This window comes from Pecten maximus, chromosome 2 (genome assembly GCF_902652985.1).
Source record: "Pecten maximus chromosome 2, xPecMax1.1, whole genome shotgun sequence".
Lineage (NCBI taxonomy): Eukaryota > Metazoa > Mollusca > Bivalvia > Pectinida > Pectinidae > Pecten > Pecten maximus.
The window spans coordinates 5,130,706-5,155,000 of NC_047016.1; the positions used below are offsets into that span (position 1 = coordinate 5,130,706).

Below are 24,295 nucleotides of genomic sequence, written 5' to 3' on the forward strand. Positions count from 1 at the left end.
CAAATGAACTACCAAATATTGGAACTTTCGAAACTATTCAGAGTTAGGTACAGTAAAGCAAAAATGAAACACCATACAGCTCTTTCAAGAAATAGGAATATACATCCGGTTTTTTTTTCTTTTCTGAAAACGTTTTTTGGCACTGATATCATATCAACAAAACATACAACACGCACGTGATAGATAACCATTATTGATATATAAATGTATATGACAAATGTTATAGAGCCAATTAAAGTAACTAAGATATACAGATATATTATTTATGTACGGAACTATTTGATATGATTGATTGTTTTGAACGACTGTTTTGTAGTTTTATATTCATTTACTATCTATGCACGTGTCATTTTTCAGTCTTTATATTGGATAAATATCAATATCTTACCGTACTGTAATAAAACAGCGTTTTATTTCAATTTAAGTAAGGAACAACTGCCTATCAATCAGTGTACTTGTCTGAAAGTTATCCAAGATTGTTTACCACCCGTGAGAACACGTGCTTTCTGCTCGTTATATTAATATTGATATATCAATCATTATTGTTGCAGGTTGGTTAGTTGACATCACGGGTTCTTATGTGACCTCGTTTTATGGTGTGACAGTCTGTCATGGTATGGCTGTATGTCTATACATTGCTGCCGCTTCATTACGTAAGTACAGACAGGTCACCGTGAAAGCATTCCCCATCACTCCTGATGGAGATAATCCGATGTCTTGATTGATGTTACCAGTAGTTTTCTGATGGCGGTGCTCTACATCGAATTTGTATTCCATTCCACTTTCTCCAGGAATAGAACGTTGGACTGAATTTTGCTGTGGAATAATTCCCCGTCACTCACAATGGTGTGAATCAGATGCTTTGATTGATACTACCAGTGTTTTTCTGATTGCGGTTCTCCACACAACTTGGTATTCCATTCCACTTTCTTCAGGCATTGAACATTGAACTGAATTATGTTTTTGTTTTGGTGGAGATATGTAGAGCGACCTATTATCAATAACACTGTAGAGTGACCTATTATCAATAATACTGTAGAGTGGCCTATTTTCAATAACACAGTAGAGTGACCTATTATCAATAATACTGTAGAGTGACCTATTATCAATAATACTGTAGAGTGACCTATTATCAATAATACTGTAGAGTGACCTATTATCAATAATACTGTAGAGTGACGTATTATCAATAACACTGTAGAGTGACCTATTATCAATAATACTGTAGAATGACCTATTATCAATAATACTGTAGAGTGACCTATTATCAATAACACAGTATAGTGACCTATTATCAATAATACTGTAGAGTGACGTATTATCAATAACACTGTAGAGTGACCTATTATCAATAATACTGTAGAATGACATATTATCAATAATACTGTAGAGTGACCTATTATCAATAACACTGTAGAGTGACCTATTATCAATAATACTGTAGAGTGACGTATTATCAATAACACTGTAGAGTGACGTATTATCAATAACACAGTAGAGTGACCTATTATCAATAATACTGTAGAGTGACGTATTATCAATAACACTGTAGAGTGACGTATTATCAATAACACTGTAGAGTGACCTATTATCAATAACACAGCAGAGTGACCTATTATCAATAATACTGTAGAGTGACCTATTATCAATAACACTGTAGAGTGACCTATTATCAATAACACTGTAGAGTGACATATTATCAATAACACTGTAGAGTGACCTATTATCAATAATACTGTAGAGTGACCTATTATCAATAACACTGTAGAGGGACCTGTTATCAATAACACTGTAGAGTGACTTATTATCAATAATACTATAGAGTGACCTATTATCAATAATACTGTAGAGTGACTTATTATCAATTACACTGTAGAGTGACCTGTTATCAATAACACTGTAGAGTGACTTATTATCAATAATACTGTAGAGTGACCTATTATCAATAATACTGTAGAGTGACCTATTATCAATAATACTGTAGAGTGACCTATTATCAATGATACTGTAGAGCGACCTATTATCAATAACACTGTAGAGTGACCTATTATCAATAACACTGTAGAGTGACCTATTATCAATAATACTGTAGAGTGACCTATTATCAATAATACTGTAGAGTGACCTATTATCAATTATACTGTAGAGTGACTTATTATCAATAACACTGTAGAGTGACCTATTATCAATAACACTGTAGAATGACCTATTATCAATAACACTGTAGAGTGACTTATTATCAATAAAACTGTAGAGTGACCTATTATCAATAACACTGTAGAGGGACCTATTATCAATATTACTGTAGTGTGACCTACAGTGTATTATCAATAACACTGTAGAGTGACTTATTATCAATAACACTGTAGAGTGACCTATTATCAATAATACTTTAGAGTGACCTATTATCAATAACACTGTAGAGTGACCTATTATCAATAATATTGTAGAGTGACCTATTATCAATAATACTGTAGAGTGACCTATTATCAATAACACTGTAGAGTGACGTATTATTAATAATACTGTAGAGTGACGTATTATCAATAATACTGTAGAGTGACCTATTATCAATAATACTGTAGAGTGACCTATTATCAATAATACTGTAGAGTGACCTATTATCAATAATAATAAAGAGTGACCTTTTATCAATAACACAGCAGAGTGACCTATTATCAATAATACTGTAGAGTGACCTATTATCAATAACACAGTAGAGTGACCTATTATCAATAACACTGTAGAGTGACCTATTATCAATAATACTGTAGAGTGACCTATTATCAATAATACTGTAGAGTGACCTATTATCAATAACACTGTAGAGTGACCTATTATCAATAACACTGTAGAGTGACCTATTATCAATAAACTGTAGAGCGACCTATTATCAATAACACCGTGGAGTGACCTATTATCAATAATACTATAAAGTGACATATTATCAATAATACTGTAGAGTGACCTATTATCAATAATACGATAGAGTGACATATTATCAATAATACTGTAGAGTGACTTATTATCAATAATACTATAGAGTGACGTATTATCAATAATACTGTAGAGTGTCCTATTACCAATAATACTGTAGAGTGACCTATTATCAATAACACTGTAGAATGACCTATTATCAATAACACTGTAGTGTGACCTACAGTGTATTATCAATAACACTGTAGAGTGACTTATTATCAATAACACTGTAGAATGACCTATTATCAATAACACTGTAGAGTGACCTATTATCAATAACACTGTAGTGTGACCTACAGTGTATTATCAATAACACTGTAGAGTGACCTATTATCAATAATACTGTAGAATGACCTATTATCAATAACACTGTAGAATGACCTATTATCAATAACACTGTAGTGTGACCTACAGTGTATTATCAATAACACTGTAGAGTGACCTATTATCAATAATACTGTAGAATGACCTATTATCAATAACACTGTAGAGTGACCTATTATCAATAACACTGTAGAATGACCTATTATCAATAACACTGTAGTGTGACCTACAGTGTATTATCAATAACACTGTAGAGTGACCTATTATCAATAACACTGTAGAATGACCTATTATCAATAACACTGTAGTGTGACCTACAGTGTATTATCAATAACACTGTAGAGTGACCTATTATCAATAACACTGTAGAGTGACCTATTATCAATAATACTGTAGAATGACCTATTATCAATAATACTGTAGAGTGACCTATTATCAATAACACTGTAGAGTGACCTATTATCAATAACACTGTAGTGTGACCTACAGTGTATTATCAATAACACTGTAGAGTGACCTATTATCAATAATACTGTAGAGTGACCTATTATCAATAATACTGTAGAGTGTCCTATTATCAATAACACTGTAGAATGACCTATTATCAATAATACTGTAGAGTGAACTATTATCAATAACACTGTAGAATGACCTATTATCAATAATACTGTAGAGTGAACTATTATCAATAACACTGTAGAATGACCTATTATCAATAATACTGTAGTGTGACCTACAGTGTATTATCAATAACACTGTAGAGTGACTTATTATCAATAATACTGTAGAGTAACCTATTATCAATAATACTGTAGAGTGACCTATTATCAATAATACTGTAGAGCGACCTATTATCAATAACACCGTGGAGTGACCTATTATCAATAATACTATAGAGTGACATATTATCAATAACACAGTAGAGTGACCTATTATCAATAATACTGTAGTGTGACCTACAGTGTATTATCAATAACACTGTAGAGTGACCTATTATCAATAATACTGTAGAGTGAACTATTATCAATAACACTGTAGAATGACCTATTATCAATAACACTGTAGAGTGACCTATTATCAATAACACTGTAGAGTGACCTATTATCAATAATACTTTAGAGTGACTTATTATCAATAATACTGTAGAATGACCTATTATCAATAACACTGTAGAGTGACCTATTATCAATAATACTGTAGAATGACTTATTATCAATAATACTGTAGAATGACCTATTATCAATAATACTGTAGAGTGAACTATTATCAATAACACTGTAGAATGACCTATTATCAATAACACTGTAGAGTGACCTATTATCAATAAAACTGTAGAGTGACCTATTATCAATAACACTGTAGAGGGACCTATTATCAATAATACTGTAGTGTGACCTATTATCAATAATACTGTAGAGTGACCTATTATCAATAATACTGCAGAGTGACCTATTATCAATAACACTGTAGAGTGACTTATTATCAATAACACTGTAGAGTGACCTATTATCAATAATACTGTAGAGTGACCTATTATCAATAATACTGTAGAGTGACCTATTATCAATAACACTGTAGAGTGACTTATTATCAATAACACTGTAGAGTGACCTATTATCAATAAAACTGTAGAGTGACCTATTATCAATAACACTGTAGAGTGACCTATTATCAATAATACTTTAGAGTGACTTATTATCAATAAAACTGTAGAGTGACCTATTATCAATAATACTGTAGAGTGACCTATTATCAATGATACTGTAGAGTGACCTATTATCAATAACACTGTAGAGTGACCTATTATCAATAACACTGTAGAGTTACCTATTATCAATAATACTGTAGTGTGACCTACAGTGTATTATCAATAACACTGTAGAGTGACCTATTATCAATAATACTGTAGAGTGACCTATTATCAATAACACTGTAGAGTGACTTATTATCAATAATGCTATAGAATGACATAATATTAACAATATTGTAGAGCGGTCCATTTTTTAACTACTTCACCGTACGTATGGAGTTACTACTGTACTAGTCGTGAGTGACTACTTTGCAATACGTTAGTGACAACTATACAATACGTGAGTGACCACTATACAATAGGCTAGTGACTACTATACAATACGTTAGTGACCACTATACAAAACATTAGTGACCACTATACAATACGTTAGTGACCACGATACAATAGGCTAGTGACTACTATACAATACGTTAGTGACCACTATACAATACGTTAGTGACCACTATACAATACTTGAGTGACCACTATACAATAGGCTAGTGACCACTATACAATACGTTAGTGACCACTATACAATACGTTAGTGACCACTATACAATACGTGAATCTCCACTTTACAATACTTGAGTGACCACTATACAATACATATACATTTTTGAAGTGTTTCATATGACATTCTTGTTTGAAATTTTTGTATTAAGGGCATATTTCTTTTCATACGTTTCAAAATAAATTGCCATGAATGTCTTATTGCCAATGGATAGTCTGTACTATCGCCAAACTATAATACTTCATTCATGTAAATGTTTCATAATAACAATGAATATATCAAAGGAATTTGTATGGATTACTTACATTAAACGTGCTATGCAATATGAGTAAAATGATAATCTGCATGCTAGTTACCATTTTGTTCCACATTTTATACAGTTTTTTATACAGATTATTCATGGTTATTCATCTATTGGTATGTTGAATAAAGTTGTGAAAATGTTGACTATATACAGTTATAGTTTTTAATTCTTAAATTTCATACAAACATTGAATTGTATATAAAAAAAACTCTCTGATTGTAGAGACAAAATGATTTTAAAGTTTTGCTTATATGATTACAAACTGTCTTCTTAACGTTAGGAAATTAGGTTAACATCAAAATATGATAACGTGCATAAAACATCGATAGTTTTATTTTGACTGTCGCAGTTGCAGTCACGTGAACTGTCCAGTAAGCAGACATGTCATAGACACGGTACATGTAACTAGGTCGAACAGTACTTTGTTTTAGATACAACGCATACTAAACTATGCACTTTCATAAACAACCCATGGCTGCAGTATAGTTGGTAAATATAATTCACAGTAATTAATATCGGTATGAAATTGAAAAGAGTATAATCCGTGAATCAAACACCTATAACATTGTTTTGTGTGTATATATAAGTAATTAAAGGCATAGTGATAAAGATTCTCACACAAACATCGTCCATTTTAATTGATATAATTATAATATATAATGTAAAGTAAATAACGTAAGAAAGATTCTTTTACGCAAAAAATACTATGTAATCCATTATCAGTAAGATGAGTTGGCAGCAACATTCGTTAATATCTCTTAACACGAATAAAAGAATGAAAAAAGTACGGTATTTTCTAATTTATTTATTCATTCAACTTATGAGTCGTGTCCCTGAAATCTGGACATGTTTTTCACATGAATATCGCAAACCCTATCACTTTAAAGGGACTAAATGATTAGATTTTCATTTAATAACATATAAAAAGGTATGAGAATTAAAAGTATGTAAAAAGTTTTGCACTTTGCGTGTGTTAATTATAAACCTTTAAAACAAATAAAAAAAGCCAATTGTGGCAGACGCATCTTCCAGTGTTCAGCGATATTTTGAAGTTGATATATTGCCAATATTTCACAAGAAGTGCTTTATTTTTGTAAATTATATAATTTCATGTATCACAACGCTGTCCGGAAATCAAATACATGATGAAAAGTAATGAAATCTAACCACTTAGTCCCTTTAAAAGAACTTTACACTAACCACATCATCACTGGTGCCATTCTTTTGTTTATATTCGAAATCTTGTGTTGTTAATTGTTTCCGTCAGTATTCAACATCTGTCAGAATAATGGGAACAAGTCCTTGAATATAGAATAAACCTGGACTCATAAACACAGTAGGAAGGGAAAACAGGAATGTTTCATTGAACTGAAAAAGTAGGATATTGAAACCATCACGCTTATCATATGGCTTAGCTGTAAGCTGTCCCAGCTGGTTACGTTCTAATAAAGGTCGACGTAAACAGCTGTTGTTAAAGAGTGTGTAGTGTACCTTATTTCAAGTTCTACATTGGTATACACTATACTCTATCGAAATGATCAATATAGTTTTCGTGATTTAAAGACATCGTCAATATACCTATAGAGGTGTTTGAAAGACTTCGCGAGGTTTCCTGTTTTGTTAAACTCCTGAATAAAATCAATCCGTATGGAAACAAAAAAATATGTCGGCAAATAGAGGGGCACAGTTCATTTTATTTGAGTTTACTTTCTACATCATGATAATGTTTAAAACAAAGAGCAAAAGCTTCATATGCAGTTATCCGCACAATATTGATGTTTAAACATGGAACGTATTTAATTCTTTTTAGATTTGTCACCTCAATGACATGAGAATGTGTGTTACATGATGAAATATCTTATGGCATGTCATCTACGATACCAAGCAATCTTGATTATGCAGGATAAAGTTTTTAAGTGTCACAAAGATAATGAATGTAACAGCGGAGACAGTATGCTACATTGCATCTGTTACACAGTAGTAGTTGAACAAGTCTCCCAAGTCGTTAAGGGATATGTCTGTGCCTGTGGTTCATACTCCGTTTGCCATTATAGGCACATTTATCCACTCAACACTTTCCTCGCCTATGGTGATTTTACGTGATTATTGCATCGGAGTCATTTCAGGAAAGGTAGGATTGGGATTTTATAAGTGGACTTAACAGTTGGTGTATATACACAAATAGGCAATATGTAATGTTCACGTTTGCGTTGCAACGCGCTTTTTCAGTATTTTATTATTTTATCTAAAAGAGAAAATGAAGCAGATGTTGATGTTTCATGCATGACGAGTGAAGAGATTGATTTTCTTATGTGATCGTTCACTTCTATCTAATATAGATTTTGTTGGCCGTAAAATGCCATTTTCCATCGAATTTTCGAACGATTTTAGATTGCAGTTGTGAAATTAACATTTTTTTCAATCATATTTTTTTTCTTTTGGGTTTAGAAGATGAATTATAATACTTGAACAAGATAGTATATTGATCTTTCGATGTATAGACATTAAACTAAAGTGCAATATTGCACTTTAGTTTCCAGTCTATATATCGATTTACTAGTACCCAGAATAGCAACTCCTTCAATCAATAAAATATGTGCTCCATATCCTTCTATTGTATTGCATTGAGTTGTGGTATGTGGTGTGAGCTAATAACATCATTTGACCACGTGACAACCAAAGACCTCATCATGATCAGACTGACTTTTTAGTTACAATAACTTTTCAATTCACGTTAGAAGAATGAAATAACAAGCGACACTATGTTAATCGATATGATAATAAATGATGCAAGGGTCCCTATAGCACGTTGACAAACAATAATTATACTATTCTACCGAGCTTTATCAGCAAATGTAATGTGTTATAGGACCATTGCACCGCTTGTTAAACATACACAGCAGTTTCAAACGACACTTAACTTAACCGAATAAATACACATTAACATTACTCGAAAATATACGCACGTCTGACTTTCCTGCATCATCAAGAAAGATGAAAATAAGCCCAATATTTCAAAATAATCATTATGTTAATTGGCCTCACATCACCCATTCCTCATATCAATTATGTGGATAGTCACTTAATTTCATTGTTTTTTGACCAACATATTGATGACATTGGTGATATTTCAGTGTATTGCTATTACAGATTGTTTTTATACTGAGGAACGACGACAAAATCAATGAAGTATTACAGAGATATGATATTGAAGAAGATACTCTCATCTACCTTAAAGGATCGTTAGTATACACATATATAACTCCGCTAGTTGTCATAATTGATATTGTCATTTGATTAACGTCACATTGGACTGGTTTCCATTTCCAATATACTACTATTTATGTGGGTAAACATTAATTAAACTCTAACCTTTATGGCCTGTAATGACCATGCATGGATGTCTTTCATTGTAAGTACAGCTGTACATGTGGTCAAGTTCTCTAATCGTAATCCGATCTCAGTTAATAGTTTTGTCACCATTGCAATCTTATTTTTAATGTCTCATATATTTAAAAAAAAAAAAATGATCAAGTATAGTAAACCTTATGGTCCCTGTACATCACAGAGAGGCGGCCATGATCGATGAATACATTACTTTACGGAGACCGACCTCTGTTTACTCGTGTACATGTATGGTAAATAAATGTTCAATCATCACAATAAATATCCCCGGATCGCAATAAATGTTCCCATATCGCAAGCAAAGTTCAAACATCACAATAAATGTTCCCACATCACAATAAATGTTCTCACAACACAATAAAAGTTCCCACATAACAATAAATGTTCCCACAACACAATAAATGTTCCCACAACACAATAAATGTTCTCACAACACAATAAAAGTTCCCACATGACAATAAATGTTCCCACAACACAATAAATGTTCCCACAACACAATAAAAGTTCACACATCACAATAAATGTTCCCACAACACAATAAAAGTTCTCACATAACAACAAATGTTCCCACAACACAATAAAAGTTCACACAACACAATAAAAGTTAAAACGTAATAAATATATCTTGATTAAAAAACGGCACAGTACATGCTCTTATTGACACGTCATTCGTTAAAGCTTCCAACTTAAATTCAAATATATATACACAGATTCAGTTCTCAGAAATCCCTGTGAGATAATTCCTTCTGATGACATTATGCCCCAGTAATCGTGTCTAAGGAAGTACCGACATTTCAATTCGTGCTTTGCTTGCAGACTAATACGTGAATCCGACCCAATTGCAAGTGTTGAAAGGCATAGTAATTCATGGTAATATTTTCCTTGTGGGGGTTAAAATATCCCATACCGGAGTTAAACTAAAAGATTTTTTGGAAAAAGAAAGAGATTTTGGAATGTTTTAGACTTGGAAAATGTTTCCGTCAAGTTTTTGGCACAAGTGTTGAAACGTATGAATACATCACTTTATAATTGTACTAGGGTGTTGATAATTGGCGATAGAGTCCCTATGGAGTTAAACTATCCCCTGCCGGAGTTAAACTAAAAGTTGTTTTTTTTTTTAAAAAGAACCCAGATTTTCAAATTATTGGACTTAGAATATTTCTGTGTTAAGTTTTTGGTGCAAGTATTAAAAAGATTTTAATTCATCACTTTATAATTATACTAGGGTGCTGATATTTGGTAATAGAGTCCCTCTAGAGTAAGACTATCCCTTCCTGGTGTATACAAATAAATGGATTTTTGTTCTTTTTAAACCTTTTTTTTTTTTTTTTTTTTAAATCTTTGGAGTTTTTTTTGTTTTGTTTGTAAGTTTATGTTGCGAGTGTTGAAAGTCATATTTTTATACATGGTATAAGGTTAAACTATACCTTGCCGGAGTTAGACTGAAAGACATTTTTTTTGGGGAAAAGACATTTTTTGTTTTTGTTTTTTTTTCTGTTTGCGCAAGTGTTGAAAGCTATTAACACATCACTTTATGATAGTACTAGGGTGCTGATATTCGGAAAAAGAGTCTCTCTGGAGATACACTATCCCTTCTTGGCGTGAAACTGAAAAATAACAATGTGAAAATGCTCACAATAGACAATTTATATACCGGTCCACATTTTTCAAGGGAGACAACTCTCATTAGGATAATATTTTATAAAAAAAAAATGAAGAAATATCTCTAAAAGCAATTACATTGTAGTTAATATATTTATTCAATCTACAACAGCAAATCTTGTCTCCCGAATGTTTGTCAATAAATAATTTACATAGATATATATTAATTGGTATGGCTTTGAAAATTGCATGAAAACACAAAACAAAAAATCTGATCAAGTAAACATTATAAATATTATCAATGTAATTTGCAAAACTATACCAATTAATATATTTTAATTATTTATTGACAAACATTTGCGAGACGAGCTATGCTGTTCTCCAAAAGCTCTTGTTATAGGGATCGGATCTGCGTATTCATCTCCAAGCAGACTACAAACTTAAACGCCGGCACTTCCTAAGATATGATGACCGATACATATTGTAATCTTAAAGGGGATATCTCATAACTTACATTGTCATCTTTACAGGGACATGCTAAAGTGTTCACCTGCGGTGTGTTTAGTTTTGGTTAATGCTATCGTTATTGTTTCACAGACATTTCGTCGTCCCCGGGTTCGTCGATACCCACATCCATGCATCACAGTACCCGAACTGTGGTAAATGCCTGGATGTAGGTATGTTATCGTGGCTTCACAAATACACCATTCCGACAGAAGCTAAATTTGCCGAGCTCGAATTTGCCAGGAAAAAATACTGGAAGGTCGTTGTAAGTATATCGAATTGATTAGACATCAGTCTTGTGCTCGATTACCATACTACTTCACCACTGTAGCTAGGGCGTAACTATGGGAATTGTTCCTACTGTCCGCATTTTGGCTCGGTTATAAGAGGCGACTAAATTTGGGAACTCTCCTTTCTAAACAACTCTTTTTCTTCTTAATATATACTGACACTGCTAAACGTTTAGCCTTTAGTTGAGAGTTTACCCTTTCGAGGAAGGCTCGGATTCTGTCCCCTGGCCGAGACATACCAGAGTCTATAAAGATGGTTGTTGCTACTCCTTCTTAGCACTCGGCATTATGGGAGTAGGACGACCGGTTCGCCAGCAAGTTGCCAGTATAATGTGACTGGGTGGGGTGTCTTGCTGGATGTCTTCAGTAGTATATTCCAGTGAGGTAATACTATAAAATTGCCATCACATTCGCACTATCACGATGATCGCGGCCTTCCATAACATTACATGCATACGTCTCAAACACAGGAGAGACTGTTCTTTCATGATCAGAACTGTTGAACGGAAGTTACTATAACAAAACTGCTTTAAACGTGAAAATTTACGGGAGGGGGAAATTAACGCTTATTACGCGGAGTCCTTTTGATCGAGAACATGTCCCACACGCGTATAATCTTAATTTCAATTTGAGTTATCTCGAACTATAAACGAAGGTGGATCGATCGCGAAAATTGCTCCCACACGTATAGTTTAATACCGAAATCGCGAGATTAACCCCATCGAAAATAAACACATTTATAGTATATAAAGCTAGCCCAAGGTATTAAAATAAGATGGTACGGACAGAAGTGTTGATACTAAATTAAAGTAACTCACAATGACCAGTCATACAAAATGTAACCTAAACATTGATAACTATTCGCCAGTCTTATTGAAAGAAAGATCACAATTATGTAATATGTTATGAAGATCTGACAGGGACCAGTAAGGGAGATTGACTTTTCAAATAACACTATTATATTCTTTCAATTTTGATATTTTTTCTAAATATTTCAAACTTACCATTCTTTGCTGAAAATTGTTTCTATTTTGAAAAATATAATTTTGGTCGACCTCGATCGTGCTGAATTTATTAAGTCCGCCAATTCAGGAAAATATTAATGATTTAGCGTTTTGTTGTAGACCCGGGTAATTAAGAACGGAACAACAACTGCTAGCTACTTGGCAACGATTTACACCGATTCCACACTGGAGCTCTGTGATATCATACGTGAGTGGACTGATCGGAGTCTGTTAAACATTGTCCATCATATGATTCCCTTAGCTATTATTTCAATACTAAAGATAACAATATCATGTAATTTATCATATCACATACTTAAGAATTAGAAATAATTTTATTTTCATTTTGTTAAAATCCAAGGAGTCAAACTGCATTGCTTTTTTAATCAGACTTTCTTCTTCATATAATGTATCCATTCCGATCATCAGATATTGTTTTTGATTATGTAGCATTTGTATTTGTTTCTGTTTTATTAGATGTCCGTCTGGTATCATCTCGAACATAAACACAATTTGGTTTCACTTCGAACATTTACATGATTTGATATCGACTCGAATATTACCACAATTTGGTATCACCTCGAACATTACCACAATTTGGTATCACTTCGAACCTTACCACAATTTGGGATCACCTCGAACATAAACACAATTTGATATCACTTCTAAAATTAACACAGTTTGATTTCACTTCTAACATTAACACAATTTGATTTCACTTCTAACATCAACACAATTTGATATCAATTCTAACATTAACACAATTTGATATCACTTCTAACATTAACACAATTTGATATCACTTCTAACATTAACACAATTTGATATCACTTCTAAAATTAACACAGTTTGATATCACTTCTAACATTAACACAATTTGTTATCACTTCTAACATTAACACAATTTGATATCACTTCTAACATCAACACAATTTGATATCACTTCTAACATTAACACAGTTTGATTTCACTTCTAACATTAACACAATTTGATATCACTTCTAACATTAACACAATTTGGTATCACTTCTAAAATTAACACAGTTTGATATCACTTCTAACATTAACACAGTTTGATTTCACTTCTAACATTAACACAATTTGATATCACTTCTAACATTAACACAGTTTGATATCACTTCTAACATTAACACAATTTGATATCACTTCTAACATTAACACAATTTGATATCACTTCTAACATTAACACAGTTTGATATCACTTCTAACATTAACACAATTTGATATCACTTCTAACATTAACACAGTTTGATTTCACTTCTAACATCAACACAATTTGATTTCACTTCTAACATTAACACAATTTGATATCACTTCTAACATTAACACAATTTGATATCACTTCTAACATTAACACAGTTTGATTTCAATTCTAACATTATCACAGTTTGATATCACTTCAAACATTAACACAATTTGGCAGCTGTGATTGTGAATGTCTTTATTAGATTCGTGCCATTCCTTAGTGGCAGTTCAAGTAAAATATTCCGTATTTAGTCAGTTTTTTCTTATTATTTTCTTTTGAAACAAAAACCACAACAAGCAATCAAAATTAAGGAAAAGAAAAAAAGATTCACAAATAAAAAACAAAAAACAACCAATTGAAATGTTCGTTTCTTTTCTGTGTAGAAAGCGTTGGACAGAGAGCGATTGTCGGCAAAGTTAATATGGACCAGAATTCCCTTGACTTTTACACAGAGAAAACAGTAACATCTGTAGAGGAAACAATAAGGTTTAGTACATGTATCCTGTTTAGGTATACTTAACGTAAACCCTTTTTTATCCTGTTTGGTGACTTGCTTATTGATTATTGAATGCATTAGATATGTATTAATTTATCAAAATATTCTTAACAATAATGATTTTAAAACATATTCATATAAATATAATAATGTGGATCAAGTTGTCGGCATATTAGATTTGTTATTTTTTTTCTTTAGATACATCCAAGAGGTTGCAAGGAGAAAGGTCTGTGATTGACAGTGATACACTTGAATGTTTCACACTCATCTACATGTCTCCATACTATTACAGTAGTAAATACTGATATTGAAATAAAACAATGGTTCTAACTCTAAATACGAGTAAAAATATAGTTTTACATAACATCAAATGAAACTGATTAAATATCAGCCCGTCTTTTATATTGTCTCTATGTTTGGGTAAATTTTTGGACAGAATTGTATCATCACAATGAAAATCTATGAATTGTCAGAACATCTATATCATATAATGTACAATTGTATTACTTCAGTCATATTACTTCCCTATTTAGCCGATTTGTATAGATCCAGCGCCCATGTTCCACCTTACTGTCTGTATAATAAACTTTTATCTCTTCACTTGATTTAATAAAATAGGCACAGTCCGAAGACTCAATACGTTTCCCAGTTTTAGGTGAATCTTATTTTACTGTGTTTACTTTCTAGTACACACATATCAAGCCTTGTATCACTCCAAGATTTGCCGGGAATTGCAGTATGGAGTTGATGACGCAACTAGGACAAATTGCCCAGAGTGGCAAACTTCACGTGCAGGTAGTATTATTTTTACTTTCACATTTACTCCAGTCAGTGATTACTTTATACTGTCTCGATGTAATCAACTTTGTCCTTATCAGTTTTACTTTGACATTTACTCTAATTCGTCATCACTTTATGCTGTCTTGTGAATAGTATCTTGTTCATATAAGTCTATAGTCATCTTTTTCATTTAGGATATACACTTCATGATCTGCCATACATGTGAATGATGAAAATAAGTCAATTGATGATCGGTGTAGCTTTTCCTGGAACATACATTAGTTGTGGCTAATAGCTTCTGCCACTACTCATTAATTTGTCTCCGATTATAGCTGTACAGAATTTCATTGCCAACATCAACGGCATGACAGATTCAAAGCTCCATTCTTCAGAGCAGGAAGTATGCTGTGTTAGAGCTAGAAAGTGACATCACAATATGTTAGTGGCATAAATGAAAACTACTAGTTTTACCGAACGTTTCGTATTATTTCAAAATGACATTTTGTTGCAATATAGATAGAGGTCATATGCCTTCATAAAATAACTGAAGCGGTGTATGCAAAACAATGTTAAATTTGAACAGAGGTTATTTAACTTAGTAAAGACCAGTAATTGAATTGAGATCATTGAAAGCTTGGAGTGAAAGTGTAACATTTACACATTATTCTTATTTATTTACACACGAAACAATCGGTGCAAGGAACATAAATATTTCTTGTCGCAACTTCAAATAAGAAAACATAGTCTATAACTCCTTGTTTATCTCAATCTATAGGGTAACTCACACTCAAATGATTCGTGGTACAACATAGAATCGTTAACTGTATGCGTGTCACAGATTTATAAGAAGAGGTTCCACTTGAAAACAGTCAATTAGTTTGGCATGTTTTTACTTCTTTTGCATCACTTTAATTAAAACATCGATAAATATAGCAATCCCGATCGTTATATATCATAATTGATATGAACTTGATACAACATGTACAAGAAAATATTGGTTCAAATTAAATACAGACCCATCTTGCTGAAACCAGGGAGGAGTGTGACATGGTTAGGAAACTGTTTCCGGAAAATAGGTCATATACAGACATTTACAACGACGCCGGTCTGCTGACGCAAAAGGTAATTACAATGTAAGATATACCTAGATATATAATAGTAACGCATTTATATAAATATTATACAGTTATTGAATGGGTGTGAGGGCATTGACACTTTTACTGTCTCCCGAGAATGAAATTTCCGAAATGAATTTCTGATCAACAACATCTTTTGGAGTTTGGTGACTAGATCTTCCAACAATATATTAGCATACCCGCCGGAACAAACTTTGCCTCCCTGCTGGCTGAGGTTTTTGTTTTCTTACGAAGATGATTTTATTGAAGAAGTAACAGAGACCTTACCAAGTCCTTCAATTTCACCTAGGTATATTTACGATGTGTAATACTTATTATAACAAAAACGTTATCGACCATAAAGAAAGGATATACCATGTATAACTTAAATCAAGGATACTACAAATTCTTTAACATCAGCCAGCATCGATATTTACTTACACCGTACACAACAAGGACAGACCCTTCAACATCAGCCGACCTCGATTTTTTCCCGTTAAATCGATTTTCAGTTCAAATTATGATTTCGTGATTATGTCGTAATTCTTTGTTCTTGTCACTAAACGAAGATGGTGTCGACCTAAAATTCAAGTATCACGATTTCATTTTCAGTATATATTATTGTTTTCATCACATGAAATACGCTTCAGTATAGTTCGCATTATATCCTTCTTGAGAGCTCGCATAACAAGAGAACGAATGTATTCTTTAATTCGGAATGGAGAATAGAAGCATTAAGTGTGAAAAAATAGAATATTTTGGCAGAAGGCATTTTCTTTATGGGAAGGACATTAGTTCGCATAAAGCACTTTGGAGTTCTTCAAGTCAAGTCTTATTTCTGCAGACAGTTCTCGCCCACGGAATACACCTGACGTCAGAGGAACGTAAACTTATCCGATTACGTCACTCCGGCATTTCACACTGTCCTAATTCCAACATAGCGTACGTTTATCTTTATTATTCAAGCTTGTGAAATTATTCTCATTTATAAAACATATCATTGAAACTAATCTGGCACATTGATATAAAGATTGTTAAAATCAGCATGTCAATGACTGAGAAAAGACAGACCTTTATTTTATTCTACACAGAATACGTAGCGGTTTGCTTGATGTGAGGACCTGTCTTGATGAGAATATAAGTGTTGGTCTGGGCACCGGTATGTTTTAATGTTTGTATAACCTCCGACATCGGCCGTTTGTCTTGTATATCCTGGCACTAGTGTGTTTGTATAACCACCTACATCACAAGTTTGTCCTGTGTATTCTGGCACTGGTATGTTTGTATATTTACATATATTTACATATATTTACATTTACACTGCAGCCCCACTATATAACTTTACCAAGCTCACTTGGAAGTTATGAGTCCATAACTTCCAAATCTTTATTATGACGTCATTATTATAGTGACGTCATAATTGTCACGTCGGCGAGAACGAAATATGGCTATTGAAAAGGCTGTTCCGTCTTTGACGATAATGATTTGTTTATTCATAGTAAGAGCGAAATTCCTGGATATAGTCTTTAAAAATTGTTGTCAAATGTAAATATAAGCATTGAACTGCTTTCATTTGGAAGTTATGGGCTGATGAATGGCAACTTGACAAAGGCAAATTCAACAACATGAAGCGCTAGCGCGCTTCTTTAAATGCCTTTGTCCAGCTGGCATTCATCAGCCCATAACTTCCAACTGAAAGCAGTTCAATACTTAAATATTTACATTTACACTGCAGCCCCACTATATAACTTTACCAAGCTCACTTGGAAGTTATGAGTCCATAACTTCCAAATCTTTATTATGACGTCATTATTATAGTGACGTCATAATTGTAACGTCGGCGAAAACGAAAGATGGCTGTTGAAAAGGCTGTTCCGTCTTTGACGATCATAATTTGTTTATTCATTATCAGAGTAAAATTCCTGGATATAGTCTTTCAAATTCGTTGTCAAATGTAAATATAAGCATTGAACTGCTTTCATTTGGAAGTTATGGGCTGATGAATGCCAGCTGGACAAAGGCAAATTCAACATTAAATTTGCCTTTGTCCAGTTGGTATTCATCAGCCCATAATTTCCAACTGAAAGCAGTTCAATCCTTAAATTACCACCAACATCGCCAGTTTGTCCTGTGTATCCTGGCACTGTCAGTTTTGCTTCTGTATCCACATTTGATGATATATTATTACATGCATGTCACTGATAAGGTTGTAGAAATGATACGTGCTTGTTCATTTTTAACAACTTTTAAACCAGCAATCAACAGCGAAGCGCTTTCAAGTCGACCCTCTACATGTTTAAAAATGACCGAAAGATATGTCAGAGATTGATAAATATACAATGACCATGGCCTAGTGTTTTCCTTCGGCACCCGTTTTTTGCGCTAGAGTTAGTAAGCTAGTGAATGATCAAACAAGACATTTTTTTATGTTTCAACCTCAATACTTGTATATCATATTGGCGATCTTTCTAACAGTACATATTTCTTTTTTAATTAATTTTAAAGTAAACATTACCTTGGTGTCAAAATATAATACCACACGTACATGTCACTCGGAAATAAAATTCTTTTCGTGAGTTGGGACGTGTTTTTCCTTAATCTTACTTATATCTTACATCTTTATTGATCAGACATTTCCGGAGGATACAGCTCATCAATTTTGAATGCAATGAGGGCGGCCATCTGTACGTCAAACACTATCGCTATACAAACGAATCTCGAGTACAGGCCACTCGACTACAAAGACGTTTTTCAAATGGCGACGTTGGGAGGCGCTAAAGGTAAGTGTTGTTAATAAACAATGAACACTGTCTTCATTTTAAGTGTACTTCCATGATAATACTAACTGTTAATTAGTTTGTTAATCCAGTATTACATCTAATCATCAGTAAATCCATTTTGTATGAGTACCATCTACTCAATCCGGAACATCCTCCCACCTTCTATATGACTCCCTGAAAAATAATCGAATAAATGTCCTTACGCACATACTGTTTGTGACATCTATTTGTATTACGAACTACAGTTTGGTACATCAATCGTTTATGTTTTGTTGTGGATTTTAGGTTTTGTGTTTCCATAGTTTTAGATATGGACGACGTGATCGGTAACTTTGAGGTCGGAAAGGAATTCGATGCCCTTCTTATCGATCCGGCTGTTGATGGAGGACCCATCGATGTCTTTGAGGATGATTCAATAGAGGATATTGTTCAAAAATTTATCTTTCTCGGTAAATATGATGAATTATTTACTATATACATGTATATAAAGTTTAAAACATCATGGCAAAGTTAACTAGTTATTAGTTCTTAACAGCCCATTAACGCTATAAAAGTCATTAGGGTCAAAAAAGGAGAGTACAAATTATGAACAAAATGGGTAACCAAGAAAACCACGTCAAGCAAATGAAGCGTGTAAAATGTAATTATATGCAGACACACTAACAATAGTTTAAACTCCAAAAGATGCTATGGCTATTCAGATCTTGTGACAGTCCCACATGTTTTAGATAGTTTAGGATTTTGTGTGTACTAACATACCGGAAAATAGCCTTCAGACTTGCTGTGTCTTCCCCGAACGAGTGTAGTTTATTGTCGGCCCATTGATTCCATTCATTTTGTCACTGTAATAATAAAACTGTAGTTGCAAACGGTTTATAATCGGTAAAATGGAGTTTAAAATCAATTTGTGGATATGACATTAACAGAGCATTTGTGTTTTCAGGTGATGATCGAAACATCTTGAGAGTGTTTGTCTCCGGAAATAACATATTGGAAAATCTCATTAAGAAAAGTTCGGAGGCCTAAAATGGAATGTTGGTATCCTTGGAAATACCTGTGTACCTGGTGACAAGATTGATACTCCTCTTCCGTAACTTACAACTAATGTTGGTACGGAGCTAGCTCTGGGCGGCAACATCAACCAGCAGGAATATTGACGTTAATTTCATATCAATTCTAGCAAATGAAGAAAATTTTTCATAATCTTAAAGTTTCATAAAGTATTTTGATGGTTTAAAGATGTCTGTTGAATTAAATCACGGTAAAAAATGTGCAATAAGTTTCACAAAGCAGAATTCACTAAGCACGTTTGTTATTTTCAAGTCCAATACATTATTTGACAATTACATGTATATGGAGAGGCAACACATTTTATATGTAAAGTAAAAAGATAAAGGATTCTTAGTCATATTCATGCGAGCTTGTTGTCGAATAGTCTCATTCCACACCCGATATGCGATAGTCCTGGGTGGTGTATTATACGTACATTAGTATAAATAACTAAAGTTTTATTACGTCATACCTGTGTTTGCGACTGTTAGAAGAACATGTTTACATCTGGTTTTTTGGCGAATTCCACTTTCTCCCACTGCACATTCAACTTTCATAGCTAAACTCTGTCAATGCTGTCAGCCGTTGCGTGCGCGTGGTGACGGGTGAAATTTCCATCCGCATAATTGTTCCGGATGGTAAATTTTTAAAAAAAATCCGAAATCGTTAACAAACTGAATAATTCATCCGTATATTCTGAAATACTGACTACCAATATTATTGATATTGTTATTTGATGATGTTTTCAGTATTTTTTTAATGATTTCCACGCACTATTTTTTTTATTTTTTTTTTGCCAATCAGCACGTGAATCACAATAGGCTGTTCTATTTGTTGACCTCTGACAGTGGAAACGTCGGTAAAAGTCAGATTTCAAATTATAATGAAAATTAAAGTTGAAATCGAAAAGAAACTAATATAGAAAACGTAAATATAAACATTAAACTGTCTTTTTATGGATTATATGGTCTATATAGATGCCAGAGCTTTGCAGACAATCATTTCATAATGCGCTAGCGCGCATTATGAAGATTGTCTGCAAAGCTCTGGCATCTATATAGACCATATAATCCATAAAAAGACAGTTTAATGCTTAAATATTTACATTTACACTGCAGCCCCACTATATAACTTTACCAAGCTCACTTGGAAGTTATGAGTCCATAACTTCCAAATCTTTATTATGACGTCATTATTATAGTGACGTCATAATTTTAACGTCGGCGAAAACGAAAGATGGCTGTTGAAAAGGCTGTTCCGTCTTTGACGATCATAATTTGTTTATTCATTATCAGAGTAAAATTCCTGGATATAGTCTTTCAAATTCGTTGTCAAATGTAAATATAAGCATTGAAGCGCGCTTCATGTTGAATTTGCCTTTGTCCAGCTGGCATTCATCAGCCCATAACTTCCAAATGAAAGCAGTTCAATCCTTAAATAACCACCGACATCGCCAGTTTGTCCTGTGTATCCTGGCGCTGTCAGTTTTGCTTCTGTATCCACATTTGATGATATATTATTACGTGCATGTCACTGATAAGGTTGTAGAAATGATACGTGCTTGTTCATTTTTAACAACTTTTAAACCAGCAATCAACAGCGAAGCGCTTTCACGTCGACCCTATACATGTTTAAAAATGACCGAAAGATATATCAGAGATTGATAAATATACAATGACCATGGCCTAGTGTTTTCCTTCGGCACCCGTTTTTTGCGCTAGAGTTAGTAAGCTAGTGAATGATCAAACAAGACATTTTGTTTATGTTTCAACCTCAATACATGTATATTATATTGGCGATCTTTCTAACAGTACATATTTCTTTTTTAATTGATTTTAAAGTAAACATTACCTTAGTGTCAAAATATAATACCACACGTACATGTCACTCGGAAATAAAATTCTTTTCGTGAGTTGGGACGTGTTTTTCCTTAATCTTACTTATATTTTACATCTTTATTGATCAGACATTTCCGGAGGATACAGCTCATCAATTTTGAATGCAATGAGGGCGGCCCTCTGTACGTCAAACACCATCGCTATACAAACGAATCTCGAGTACAGGCCACTCGACTACAAAGACGTTTTTCAAATGGCGACGTTGGGAGGCGCTAAAGGTAAGTGTTGTTAATAAACAATGAACACTGTCTTCATTTTAAGTGTACTTCCCTGATAATACTAACTGTTAATTAGTTTGTTAATCCAGTATTACATCTAATCATCAGTAAATCCATTTTGTATGAGTACCATCTACTCAATCCGGAACATCCTCCCACCTTCTATATGACTCCCTGAAAAATAATCGAATAAATGTCCTTAGACACATACTGTTTGTGACATCTATTTGTATTACGAACTACAGTTTGGTACATCAATCGTTTATGTTTTGTTGTGGATTTTAGGTTTTGTGTTTCCATAGTTTTAGATATGGACGACGTCATCGGTAACTTTGAGGTCGGAAAGGAGTTCGATGCCCTTCTTATCGATCCGGCTGTTGATGGAGGACCCATCGATGTCTTTGAGGATGATACAATAGAGGATATCGTTCAGAAATTTATCTTTCTCGGTAAATATGATATATTATTTACCATATACATGTATATAAAGTTTAAAACAACATGGCAAAGTTAATAAGTTATTAGTTCTTAACGGCCCATTAACGCTATTAAGGTCATTAGGGCCAAAAAAGGAGAGTACAAATTATGAATAAAATGGGTAACAAAGAAAACCACGTCGAGCACATGAGGCGTGTAAAATATAAATATATGCTGACACACTAACAATAGTTTAAAATCCAAAAGTATCCATGGCTATTCAGATCTTGTGACAGTCCCACATGTTTTAGATAGTTTAGGATTTTGTGTATACTAACATACCGGAATATAGCCTTCAGACTTGCTGTGTCTTCCCTGAACGAGTGTAGTTTATTGTCGGCCCATTGATTCCATTCATTTTGTCATTGTGATAATACAACTGTAGTTACAAACGATTTATAATCGGTAAAATGGAGTTTAAAATCAGTTTGTGGATGTGACATTAACAGAGCATTTGTGTTTTCAGGTGATGATCGAAACATCTTGAGAGTGTTTGTCTCCGGAAATAACATATTGGAAAATCTAATTAAGAAAAGTTCGGAGGCCTAAAATGGAATGTTGGTATCCTTGGAAATACCGGTGTACCTGGTGACAAGATTGGTACTCTTCTTACATAACTTACAACTAATGTTGGTATAGAGCTAGCTCTGGGCGGCAACATCAACCAGCAGAAATATTGACGTTAATTTCATATCAAGTCTAGCAAATGAAAAAAAAAAGTTTCATAATCTTAAAGTTTCATAAAGTATTTTGATGGTTTAAAGATGTCTGTTGAATTAAATCACGGTAAAAAATGTATAATAAGTTTCACAAAGCAGAATTCACTAAGCACGTTTGTTATTTTCAAGTCCAATACATTATTTGACGATTACATGTATATGGAGAGGCAACACATTTTATATGTAAAGTAAAAAGATAAAGGATTCTTAGTCATATTCATGCGAGCTTGTTGTCGAATAGTCTCCTTCCACACCCGATATGCGATAGTCCTGGGTGGTGTATTATAAGTACATTTGTATAAATAACTAAAGTTTTATTACGTCATACCTGTGTTTGTGACTGTTAGTATGAACCTGCACACATATGGTTTGTACATGGTCATTTGACATCCTGATATCTATAATCAACAGTCGCATCGAACTGTCCCATTTCTAGTTGTACGACTTGGGTCGAATTTGTCGTTCTCAGTATTACAGTTTAATTCTCCAAACACTTCCCGTGATGGGTATGGGATACGTTAAACACGTTTTTTAGAATCTGTATGTATTTGCGAGTTGATATAATTCTGATTGGAAAATGGTGCTTAACCCAAATTAATGTAAACGATATATGAGAAAGTTTATCAATCCATTTAAACTGGAAATACTTTAATGGTTTCTCTATTATAAAGATGCTTATTGTCACTAATATAGTCACGTGATTCTAGTTAGAATGGTATAATCTATAAATTTTGTAACACTTCATAACTTTATTGTATGCCTGTCAAATAAAGCATTGCT

At 33.2% G+C, this 24,295-nt stretch overlaps 1 protein-coding gene across 1 annotated transcript in view; it reads left to right on the plus strand.

Moving 5' to 3' along the window:
• Positions 1 to 24,295, plus strand: part of LOC117340606 (guanine deaminase-like) — a 29,171-nt gene extending 4,876 nt beyond the window's left edge. Inside the window, exons 4-14 of the mRNA XM_033902373.1 lie at positions 11,515 to 11,686; positions 12,836 to 12,923; positions 14,366 to 14,468; positions 14,677 to 14,704; positions 15,166 to 15,273; positions 16,273 to 16,380; positions 17,218 to 17,315; positions 17,465 to 17,532; positions 19,004 to 19,153; positions 22,622 to 22,768; positions 23,263 to 24,295. Of these exons, the coding sequence (XP_033758264.1) occupies positions 11,515 to 11,686; positions 12,836 to 12,923; positions 14,366 to 14,468; positions 14,677 to 14,704; positions 15,166 to 15,273; positions 16,273 to 16,380; positions 17,218 to 17,315; positions 17,465 to 17,532; positions 19,004 to 19,153; positions 22,622 to 22,768; positions 23,263 to 23,345 (1,153 nt within the window). The 3' untranslated portion in view covers positions 23,346 to 24,295. The remainder of the gene's footprint in view (positions 1 to 11,514; positions 11,687 to 12,835; positions 12,924 to 14,365; positions 14,469 to 14,676; positions 14,705 to 15,165; positions 15,274 to 16,272; positions 16,381 to 17,217; positions 17,316 to 17,464; positions 17,533 to 19,003; positions 19,154 to 22,621; positions 22,769 to 23,262) is intronic.